Source organism: Martes martes (genome assembly GCF_963455335.1).
Source record: "Martes martes genome assembly, chromosome: 4".
Classification (NCBI taxonomy): Eukaryota; Metazoa; Chordata; class Mammalia; order Carnivora; family Mustelidae; genus Martes; species Martes martes.
This window is the reverse complement of record NC_137891.1, coordinates 206,284-218,001: the sequence shown is the minus strand read 5'-3', so window position 1 is coordinate 218,001 and position 11,718 is coordinate 206,284. Positions and strand designations below refer to the sequence as shown.

At 60.5% G+C, this 11,718-nt stretch overlaps 1 protein-coding gene across 1 annotated transcript; it reads left to right on the top strand.

The window, feature by feature from the left end:
- Positions 1 to 4,111: 4,111 nt before the first annotated feature.
- On the top strand, positions 4,112 to 6,310 carry COMMD5 (COMM domain containing 5). The gene is made up of 2 exons (XM_080799935.1): positions 4,112 to 4,186; positions 5,394 to 6,310. Exon 2 carries the CDS (start codon positions 5,447 to 5,449, stop codon positions 6,119 to 6,121), a length of 675 nt encoding a protein of 224 aa, XP_080656061.1. The 5' UTR covers positions 4,112 to 4,186; positions 5,394 to 5,446; the 3' UTR covers positions 6,122 to 6,310.
- Positions 6,311 to 11,718: the final 5,408 nt, after the last annotated feature.

Genomic DNA, 11,718 nt, shown 5'->3' with positions numbered 1-11,718 from the left:
AGTTCCACTCGAGGCCAACTGCCAAGATGAGGCTGTCACCTGTGCTTCTGAGTAACTGGCCGTAAGTCAAAGGCTCCACGACCGTCCTCGGGTTTGACCATTTGCTAGAGTGGCCGACAGAGCTCAGGAGAACACTTGACTTACGAGATTACTGGTTTATTAAGAAGAGTCTCATCGGGAACAGCTAGACGGAAGGGATGCACAGGATGATGCAGTCCTCTATGCCCTTGAAGGTGTGACTCTCCCCGCATCTCCAAGTGTTCACCAACCCTGGAGTTCACTGAACTCCATATTTGGGGATTTTTATGGAGGCTTCATCGCATGGGCACGATCGATAGTTAACTTATTTCCCAGTTCCTCTCCCCTCTCTGGAGGACAAGGGAGTAGGACTGAACATTCCAAGCTTCTACTCAGACCACTCAAGAGCACACTGAGAGTCACCACGTTAGAACAAAAGACTCCACACGGTGCCCGGTGGCTCAGTTGAATGTCCAGCTCTTGGTTTGGGCTCAGGTCATGATCTCAGGGTCATGAGATGGAACCCCGGGCTGGGCTCCACACTCAGCAAGGGGTCTGCTTGAGGACTCTCTCCCTCTGTACCTCCCCCAACTCGCATGCAAGCTCTCTCTCACACACACAGACACACACACACATAAATAAAAAAGTAAATCTTTAAAAAAGGACACTCCTATCACCAAGGGAATTGCAAGCATTTTAAGCGTCACTCCTTAAACTCCTATCACTTTGGACACTATCACTCAGACACTCCTATCAATTTGGAAATTACAAGGCATATGGAAGCTTGGTGCTGAAGTGAAGTCAAAGACTAAATATTAGTGGGAACTTGGGGCAGAGACATACATATGTGTTTCTTACTATTTCACATTGGGAAACTGGATGTCCACATGCCAAAGAATGAAACTGGACCCTTATCTTACACCATATGCAATAATCAACTCAAATGGATTAAATATTTAAACATATGCCCTAAAACCATAAAACTCCTAAAAGAAAACAGGAGTAAAGCTCCTTGACATTGATGAGTTTTTGTGACACCAAAAGCATAAGCAAGGGAAGCAAACGTAGACCAGTGGGACTACAAGCTAAAAGCTTCTGCACAGGGGCGCCTGGGCGGCTCAGTGGGTTAAAGCCTCTGCCTTTGACTCAGGTCATGATCTCAGGGTCCTGGGATCCAGCCCCGCATCGGGCTCTCTGCTCGCGGGAAGCCTGCTTCCCCCTCTCTCTCTGCCCGCCTCTCTGCCTACTTGTGGTCTCTGTCTGTCAAATAAATAAAATCTTAAAAAAAAAAAAAAAAGGCTGTTTAAAAATAAATAAATAAAAGCTTCTGCACAGCAGAGGACACCATCAAGTGACAAGGCAACCTGTGAAATAGGGGAGATGTCTGCAAACCACACACCTAATAAGGGGTTCAGATTCAAAATATATGAGGAGCTCATACAGCTCAACAGCAAGAAAAACAAAACAGAACAAACAAAAGAAAAAACCCCAAATAACTAGATTTTGAAAGGGGCTAAGTTCCTGAAAAGACATTCTTCCAAAGAAGACATATAGATGGCCAACGGCACATGAAAAGATGTTCAACCTCACTCATCAGGGAAATGCAAATCAAAACCGCAGAGCCGCGAGGGCGGTATTACTGAAACAACCAACCAACCAACCCAGCATGCTCGGGTGGCTCAGCTGGTTAAACTTCCAACTCTTGGTTTTGGCTCAGGTCACGGTCCCAGGGTCATGGGCTCGAGCTCTGCATCCGGTCTGCACCTGGCGCGGCTTGCCCCCATTCCTCTGCTCCTCCCCCCTATTGTGCTCTCCCTCTCAAATAAATAAAATCCTAAAAAAAAAAAAAAAAAAAAAGCCTAACAAGCGTCTGCAAGGGTGTGGAGAAAAGAAAACCCTTGTGTGCTGTTGGTGGGAATGTCAACCGCTACAGCCATTATGGAAAACAGTATGAAGACTCCTCAAAAAACTAAAAGGCCCACTTTCGGGTATGTACCCAACAGCACTGAACACAGGATCTCCAAGAACTTTCGGCAGTCCCGTGTCCACCGCAGCACTGTTCACAACAGCCAAGACGCGAACAGTCAACCAAGCGGATAAAGTGTAACGTGCGGATTCACCGTGCGCACAACCACACGAGTCGCACGGCTTTGTCTACGCGCGTCCGCCCGCGATGGAACGTTCCCCCGCTTCAGGCGAGGCAACCCGCCGTCTGCGACAACAGCCGCGCCCGGAGGACACGGAGCTGAGGGGGACGAACTCCGTGTCCTCTCCCCTCCGCGTGGGTCTGCGACAGCCGGACGTGCAGCGACGGAGGCGAGCACTGCGGGCGCCGGGGAGGGGGACGCGCGCGGCAGGAGCGCGGGACGGTCACGCGGCGCGCAGAGCCTCGCGGTGCAGCGCCGGCGGCCGGCGACGCCCACTCGTCCGCGGAAACCTGCCCCGGGCGCGGAGCCCGCGGAGCCCGCACGCGCGCCCGCAGACACAGAGGACGGCGGTGGGAGGGTCCGTGTCCCCAAACGCATCCGACACGGGCCCGCCTCAGTGTCGGTCGCACGTCACACGCGGCCGTGGCGGCGACACCGACGCACCCGCCCCGTAAAACCAGGGGACGACTGTGACGCCTCCACAGAGACCCCGAGGCTGCCGCGCGCCGTCGGGGAAGGGAGCCCGCTCAGCGGGGCGTCCCGACCCCCACCGGCGCGGAGGCCGCAAGCCCCGGCCCGGCAGCCGCAGGCCGAGGACCCGCCAGCACCGCCGACCCGGGGGTTCCCGGCCCCGCGGCAGCCGGGAAGCCGACCGCGGACCACTCAGCCCGCCGCGCGGTGACCGGCCCGCACTCTCGCTAGCGGCCGCAGGAAACGAGGCCGCCCCTCATTTTTCCGGCAAAATCCGTCTTCTCCGCGCGCCCAGAGAGCGGCAGCTCCGGACGCCAACCGCACCGCGCAGACGGGCGCGTCGGTCCAGCGAGGCGCGGCTGTTGTAAACGGAGAGCCCATTGGACTAAACTGGGGGCTGGAAGTATAGCGGCTTCTCATTGGCTGGGCTGCGGGGGGCGTGGGAGGAGGGGGAAAGGCCTCTACTTCCGGCGGGCGGGAATTCCGGGTCCGCGGGCCGGACTCCGAGGGGGTCAGCGCGCCCCCTGCCGGCCTCGTGGCGCCATCCCAACTGAGGGTCCCTTCCCGGCCCTTTCACACCGAGGAACCCGTTTCGCGGGACCGGGACCGGCTGGTTGAATGAGGGTCGACCTGAGCAGCGTCTTAAGACGACGCAAGACCCTCTGCTCCCCGCTCCCGCCCAGGGCTTGCAAGGGCCCCTGCGGCCGCCCCCGCGCCATCCCTTGCTCTTCTCCGGGTCGTGGAGGCGGGAAGCCCGAGCCGACGGCGCCCGCTCGGCGGCTCGGCCGAAGCCCCGGCCCGGGCTGTCGGCCGCCGGCTTCTCACGGCCCCCCGTCCGCTTCCTGAAGGCGCGAACCCCGCTGTCGGGGCCCCGGCCTCGCGGCCCAGCGCCCGCCCGAAGGCCCCACCCCCGAGGCCGTCCCGCCGGGACCAGGGTCTCCGCGTAGGAACGCGGTCGGTCCACGCCGCGTCCTCTTGCTTGTCGCGCTTCCGACGCTGGGCAGCGGCCCCGGCCCGCGTCCGCCCGCCGGCCACGTGCTCCCCGAGGCGCGTTCCCGTGCCGACGGGGGGTCCGCCCCCCCGCCCCACCCCCGCGCCGACTCGCGCCGGCGGAGCCCGCACGCCGCACGGCCCGGCCTTCGGATGTGCCGCCGGGAGCTCAGGCGCGGGGTGCGGGCGGCGCGGCCCCGGGGTCTGGGCGCTGGCCCTCCTCTCCCGGGCCCTCCCGGTCCGCCCCGGTGGTCAGGGTCCCCCACCCCCACCCCGCCCCGGACACCAGCGGAGCCCAGCGCCCGCCGCTCCCTGAGCGGCCTTTGAAGTGCCCGCGGGCGACCGCGGCAGGTGCACCCGCCGACCAGGGCCGCTCCACCCCCTCACAACAGGCGCCGGGGGCCTAACTCACGTGGCCGGATCACAGAGGGCCTGGTCCTCCCGGCGTCCTAGAGCGGCCCGGAAGTGTCTCGGGGTCGCTTCCGGGAACCGGCCCGCTTCCGGTCTGGCCGCGCCGGTGGGCTTCGCTTGGCGCCTCAGCTGCAGTCTGAGCTCTGCAGGTGCGGGGGCGTCTCGGGCTTTGGGGTGCGGGGTTGGGGTCGCTCTTTCGGGGCGGAGGCCGCAGACCGCTACTTGGCTCCTCGGCCGCTCTATCCGGGAGGTTCTGGAAGCCGATCCGGGGCAGCTTGGGGCGCGGTCCGCGGCTCGTGGGCGGCCGTGCGGCAGGTGGCCGGGGTCCCTGCGGCGAGCGCGGGGCGCAGCTCCAGCCCGGCCGGTCTCTGTCAGCTCCTTCCTCGGGCCGGTGGCCAGGAGAGCGTCAGCGCGGGGCAGCATGCAGCCTCCCGGAGCAGGGCCAGAGCAGCGGGGCGGCCGGGGCAGCGGAAGGCCGTTCCTGGTAGGGGCCGGGCAGCTGCGGAGAACCCGAGTTTGGGCATTGCGTGGTCGTTGACGCAGGGCGAGGGGGCCCCGGCCTTCCCGGGAGGATGCGGTACGGTGAAGCCAGTCGAGGTCTCCCTGCGTCCCCCGGTCCCCCGAGCTTCGCTGTATGGTGAGGACCCTGGGCCTGGTGGGCGCCGTGGGGACAGGATCTGAGTCTGCCGAGCTCTGTCCAGCGCTCGGAGCGGACGAGCCCGCCTCTCGTGTGTAAGCAGGTGTGTGGCTCGGTCACCCGACACGCGCCAGGACATTATACTGTCCTTTCAGGTACTGACACAGACCTTCCCTCCAGGCACCGCAGGTGTCTCTGTTGTCGCGTGCCCTGCTGCTGCCCGCCTGTGTCTGGTTTCTCCTGCGCTGTGCAAACAGCGGGACTTCTGATAGGCCTGGGTTCTGGTCCTTGGGCGGTTGGGTTTGAGCCTCAGTTTCCTTATTGGCTCCTGCAAAGCCATTGTCACGATTCCAAGTGGAGTGATCTTAGTGTGGTTGGTGACAGCAGCAGTGGCTGTTACGTCCCTGGGTTCCCTGGACTTTTCTTCTCCTTCACTCTTTTCTCCATTAGGTATTAGGAGAACTTATGTCTCCTCTTCTGGTTTCTGGTTCTCTTTCCCTCCCCACCCTGTCTCCCTTCCCTGCCACCTCCTGGCTCCTCTCTTCCGGGGATTAAAGTGGGCCCGTTTGCCACCTGCTCTCAGAGCACCTCCCATGCCATTGGGTGTTGTAGGAGATTCATGCTGTCAGCACCTTGAAGGCAGAGGCCATGTTAGTCCTCATTTTCTGGCCTAGAGCACATGGGAGTTATGGGACTTCTCTTCTCCCCCACCCTGGCAGTTGCCGCTGGGACCTTTCCTCTGGGCTGCCTGATCAAAGAGGAGGAAGCAGCCATGTCTGCCGTGGGGACTGCAGCCCCATACCTGCATTACCCTGCCGATAGTCACAGTGGCCGGGTGAGTTTCCTGGGGGCCCACCTCCCCCCAGAAGTGGCTGCAATGCCCCGGCTCCTGGGAGACCTGGACAGGGGCACATTCAGAAAGTTGCTGAAGCTGGTGGTCAGCAGTCTGCAGGGAGAGGACTGCCGGGAGGCTGTGCAGCGCCTCAGGGCTAGTGCAGACCTGTCAGAAGAACGGCTGGGTGTCCTCCTCGCCGGCACAAACACATTGCTCCAGCAGGCCATCCGGCTGCCCCCAGCCAGCCTGAAGCCCGACACTTTCCAGGATCAGCTCCAGGAGCTCTGCATCCCCCAAGACCTGGTCACAGACTTGGCCAGTGTGGTGTTTGGGAGCCAACGGCCTCTCCTCAACTCTGTAGCCAGGCAGCAGGGGGCCTGGCTGCCCCACGTCTCCCACTTGAGCTGGAGGGTGGATGTGGCGATCTCCACCAGTGCCCTGGCACGCTCCCTACAGCCGAGTGTCCTGATGCAGCTGAAGCTTTCAGATGGTTCAGCACACCGCTTTGAGATCCCCACGGCCAAGTTCCAAGAGCTGCGGTACAGCGTGGCGCTGGTCCTCAAGGAGATGGCTGACCTGGAGAAGAGGTGTGAGCTCAAACTGCAGGCCTGACGGAGCTTGTGACCCCACTGCAGTCACTGGGGAGAGCTGGCTCTGATGGGTGTCCCCAGACAAAGCCATTCCTTCCAGGAGCTGTTCCTCAGTGAGATGTTTGAATGTGATCATGTCAGTGTCTGTTCCGTTGAGAAACCTGGATCTTCCTTTTTTTTCCTGGAAATAAAGCAATTATAAACAAGTGTCCTCCTGGGTGGGCATCAGACGGCACCTCCCCCTCCCCGGCTGTTGGTCTTGTTGCCGGGTGAGGGCACCTGCTGCTCCGGTGTGGCCGTGTGTGGTTGCCTTCGGGAGTCCAGGCCAAGGCCTTTGTGTGGACACAGTGGTCACTCGGCCTGGCCTCATGTAGCATCTGAGCTCTCTGCTTATTTGCTTTTGTCAACCCTGTGTTTTAGCGTGGACATTTCATTTTCCTGCCTCACGTCCTTGACCTCATAGAGCTAACATTGTAGTGGTGAGGGGGAGTCATTACAAAATGCATAATACAAAATGACTGGTAAAGCTTGTCAGAGGAAGGTAAGTGGTACAGAAAGAGAGTAGGGGGGTGGCCCCTGGGTGGCTTGGTCGATTAAGCCTCTGACTCTTGATTTCCGCTCGTGTCATGATCTCAGGGTCCTGGGATCGAGACTGCTTGCTCAGCAGGGAGTCTGCTGGAGATTCTCTCCCTCTGCCCCTCCTCCCACTCATGCTCTCTTTCCCTCTCTCTAAAAGAAATACATATTTACAAAGGAAAAGGAGTGGCACCTGGGTGGCTTGGTCAGTTAAGGGTCTGCCTTGGACTTAGGTCATGATCCCAGGTCCTGGGATGGAACCCTGTGTCTGGCTCCCTGCTCAGCGCCTCTAACCCCCTCGTGTGTTTCTCTTTCTCTCAAATAAATAAAATATTTTTTAAAAAGATTTTATTTATTTGACAGAGATCACAAGTGGGCAGAGAGGGGGAAGCAGGCTCCCCGCCGAGCAGAGAGCCCGATGCGGGGCTCGATCCCAGGACCCTGAGATCATGACCTGAGCCGAAGGCAGAGGCTTGACCCACTGAGCCCCCCAGATGTCCTAAAATCTTTTTTAAAAAAGAAAGAAAGAAAAGAAATAGAGCAGGGACCCAGGGCCAGAAGAGCTGGGCTGCCATCCTAAGTTGGGTCATGGGTGGGGCCTCCGGGAGGAGATGGTTTATGAGCAAAGATTTGAAGGGAGCAGAGCGGTCTGAGGAGGGGGGTTCTGGGTGGGGGGAGCAGCTCATAGTGCACGACCTGGGCAGCTGTGGCTGGTGAGGGGGTGAGCAGAGCGTGGGGAGGGCAGGCCCCGAAGGCCTCTCTGAGGACTTCGGCTCACCTGTAGCGGAGTGGGGGTGATGTCGCAGTTGCTCTGAAAGGGCCTCACCGGATGCTGAGTTGAGAGCGGAGCAGAGCACAGGGGCTGGGGCTGGGAGCCTGACGGAGAGGCTGTTGCCAGGGTTGAGGTGGAGTTGGGGAAAGGGGAGCAGGGGCCGCTCCTGGGACCCTCTGAGTGGGTGTCTCAGGCAGCTCGGGCTGCCATAACGTCCTAGAGTAAGTGGCTTAAACAGTGGAACTCCGTGTCCTCACAGTTCTGGAGGCTGCAAGTGTGAGGGCAGAGTCCAGTCCCGGAGAGCGGCCTGCAGACAGCCTTTCCTCCGGCCACGAGCCCGTGTGGGAGAGGAGCCCGGACACCAGTCCTGTCGTTGGGCCGGAGCCCCCCCGACTACTTCACTTAACCGTACTCCCCCCGAAGGCCCCATCGCCATAAACGGTCACACCGGGGGGTAGGGCTTCAACATGAACTTGGTGGGGGACACCGTTCAGTCCTCGGCAGTGAGCGTGTGCGGGTGGGGGGGAGCGGGGTCTCTGCTGGCTGCCTCCAGGGTGGGAGTGTTCAGGGTCCGTGGCCAGCGCTGCAGCGTCCAGCATAGCCGGCCCCCACTTAGGGGACTCGAGGTCCTGATTTTTGCAGACACCTGGTTCGGTCTGTGTTCCCCCGGCAGTGTCCCCGCCTCCACAGTCGCTCAGGCAGCCTGCCCACGAGTCTCCGGTACACTGACCTGAGCAGCGCGCGGGAGCTTCCCTGAGACACAGCTCCCGGGCCCTGCCCTGCTCCCTGCCGGCCCCGTGCAGGGCAGGGCACCCCCAGCCTCTCTGGTACTTCTCCCTCCGAGGGCGGGTCACAGCAGGGTGAGCGCGGAGGACATGGCGGGTGGTGCTGCCCGCGGAGAGGTAGGGTTGCAGAGGCCGATCCCGGGTAGAGCCCCCGGGTGGGGCCTGGGCCAGGCTCCACTGAGGGGTGCGGACTGTCACCCGCAGCGTCAGCGGCCAGCGGGGCCCCGCTGCCCCGAGGCCGGGAGTGGACGGGGCCGTCCAGCCGCCGCTTGGCGCTCGCACGTGCTGAGCGCCGTGTCCCCCCGCCCAGTGATGGAGGCCTTCCGTGCAAGGTGTGTCTGTCGTGACTGTTACATGTGTTCAGGGAGTACATACTCAAGATACATTTGGGAAAAAAAGTAAAAACAAACTTAAAAAAGAATCTCAAAGTCCTTTTGCCCACAGACAGCCACGGAGACCGACGGGCGCCGCGTCTGCGTATGGTAGCTCTGTTCACTGAAGTCCCGGCTGTGGCTCGTGGCTGCGGAACAGGCCGTCCCCTGGGCGGGCGCGCGGTGTCGCCTCGGACCCAGCAAACCAAGCACCGCAGGCTGGCCTGGCCGGCTGCAGGCCTCTCCCCGTGCCCTCACAAGGTTCCAGGGGTCGGGAGTTCTCTGGGGGCTCTGAACCCACGCCCAGTTGCCTCCCCAAGGCCCCAGCTCCTCACACACTACACTGGGCGACAGGGTCTCCACGTTGAGATTTTGGAGGTGAGGGAGGGACACGGAGCGTAGCAGCTTTCTGTGGGTTTTTTTCCTATTAAAAATCACGGTGACGTTAGTGGTAAAACCATTTCACGTACTGAAACTGTTTAGAAGTGGGAACAGAGGACGCAGAATGTGAACATTTTAAAGCTCTTGATATTGTCAAACGGACCCGAAGTACACCGCCCGTACACGTGTCTCCGCAGGCCGGTCCCGGCGAGGCAGCTGCGAGCGCGCGGTGTTTCCGGGCGGAGGACGGGGGCTGCGCTCCGGTCCCGGCGCCGCACCTGGTCGCTCACTGCACGCGGGCGTTTCCCCACCTCACAGGCGACAGAGCAGAGGTCAGAGGCCTGTCTGGCGTCCCACGGCCGATGGGGGAGCTGGTGTGGTCAGCCTTCCCTCCCGACTTGGACGGGGCTTCCCGCTGGCGGTGTCCTGTGCTTTGACTGCTGGCTGGGAGAGTGACCGTGCCGGCCGGCTGGAGGGGCGGCGAGTCTCACCTGGGGGTCTGGCTCATGTGGACCCACGGTTCGGGCTGAGAGCCACTGAGGGCTTCTGCTGTGCAGGGTGGCTGGAATTTGGCTGGTGCAAGCAGGGATGGGGACCTAGGGTCTGAGCCAGGCTTACACGCCCCGAGGCTCAGGGTGCCCCGAGCTCTGCTGCCACCAAAGGGCCACGTAGCTGGGCCTCAGGGGTTCTAAATCATATGAGTAGAGAGGAGAGGCGCTTTCCAGGCCACCCCCTTGCGGGCATCGGGGAGAACACGCACAGCCCCCTCCCGAGAGGCCCTCAGAGGACAGAGCTCTCACTTGGAGCCCCCCTAAAGCCCCTCGGCAGTGCTTCCGGGGAGAAGGCACGTTTCCATGCCGAAGCGGGCTGATGGAGGCTTGGAGTTCCAGGAGTCGCCCGGTGGACAAGCACCCGAGTCAGCACTCCCTTTCCCTGCCCGAAGGGCACTGAGGCCCGCTCCCCCTCGTCCCTGTGCACCTGGCTGGGGTGGCCAGCAGTCCGTCTCCACACTGTTGGGTGTGTCCACTCCGCAAGCCCCGGAGGGTCCCAGACACTTGGAAGGGGGGTTTGGTGCTCCGCCCCCTTGCCAGCCCCCACCAGGAGGCTTGGTCTGTGCCGCTTTCAGTCAGGAGCGCTGGGGCGGAGCACTGTCCTCCGTGGGTGGCCGGACATGGTGGCCATGAGCTCACCGTCCCTCCCAGGGCAGCTGCAGGGCAGCCCCGCCCTCCACTCCCCTGCCGTGGCAGGAGATGGCCGGGAGCGACTGTGCCAGCTTCCCAGGTCACGAGGATTCCGTCCGCTCGGCCACTGTTGCTTGAAAGCAGGCAGGTGCGACACACGTCAATGGGCACAATCGTGTTCGATAAAAATCTTGTACTGGTGTTGAAACTTGAACGTCACGTGTCACAAAATCATCTTGTTTTCAGCTATTTAAAGACCATCCTCCCCTCTGGGGCCTACAAAAACCAGGTGGTGGGTGGTGGCTCTGCTCCGCTTGCCTCAGCCCAGCTCTTGCCAGGCTGGGGTGCGTGGACCCCGTGTGCCCCGAGCAGCTGTGCACCCTCGTCAGTGGTCAGCCCTACCACCGACCGGACCCGAGGTCCGTCTTTGTTCCCAGGCCCGCACGAGGCCTTGTGCAGAGGATGGACGTTCACCCTTGCAAGATTACCCTTTTCCACCTTTTCCATTTTCTGGATCTTTCTCCGATCTCTGTGGAAACTTAAAAAAAAAACCTCTACACTCCATGTGGGGCTCAAAATGACAACCCCGAGATCAAAACACACGCTCCACTGTCAGGAGCTCGCCAGATGCCCCTCTGTGGAAAGTCCTGATGCCAGTGGGCCTCCTGTCTTCCCCGAGTGCTGAACAAGTGAATACTGCCTTGGGGAGCATCCCCATGCTCGAGGTCAGGACGTTTAGACAAACACGTCCTGGGCTCTGACTGCGAGCCCCACACGCTGCGTGAACTCGCTGGGGCTCTGCACACCCCCACCCCGTTGTGAAGCTTCCAGGATGCTCCGAGGTTCCAATCCCATGTCCTACATCAACGCTTAATCTGGTAACTGAGTGAAAAGCAGTTTCAGGTCAAACTTACGGGTTTATTGTCTCCAACAGAGAAATCCAAGGTAACCCCTGCTCTGAAACAGAGTTCTGGGTAGTCTTAAAAATGCTCGTTATAGCCACTGAAGCCCAAACTGGGAGATACAGCTTGAAAGTAGAACGCACGATCCCAAAGCTTGCACTCCCGACAGGTGGCCCTCCTGCCCTCCCTCTGCAGAGAGCCGCAGACCCAGTCGGAGCTCAGAGCCGCCGAGCAGGCCAGCGCCACGCTTCCCGTTTGCCTGGGTGCCGCTGAGAAAGGGCCCCTCACCCTGACCTCTGCGACGGAGGCTCCGGACTGGAGTCGGAGCCTCCGGGGTTATTTCTACCGAATTCTCGGTTGTATTGGGACATCTGAGTGAACAAATCACACTCAGAATTGAGAGAGACAGTGACTCCTCTAAGGCTGGAGGGCATGGAGTTCCTACCCAAGGGGCCAAGGCCAGCAAGTGAGAACTTGGCTCGCGTCGCACAAGAGCGGCCGGCTCTGTTCCAATAAACTTTATTTGGTCACACTGAAATCTCATTTCAACAGAACTTTGAAATGTCACAAAATAGTCTTTTTTCCCCCACTTAAAAATGTAAAAACCCTTCTTAGCTTTTAAGCCTTTAAAGAGGTAAAGTGAGGTACACC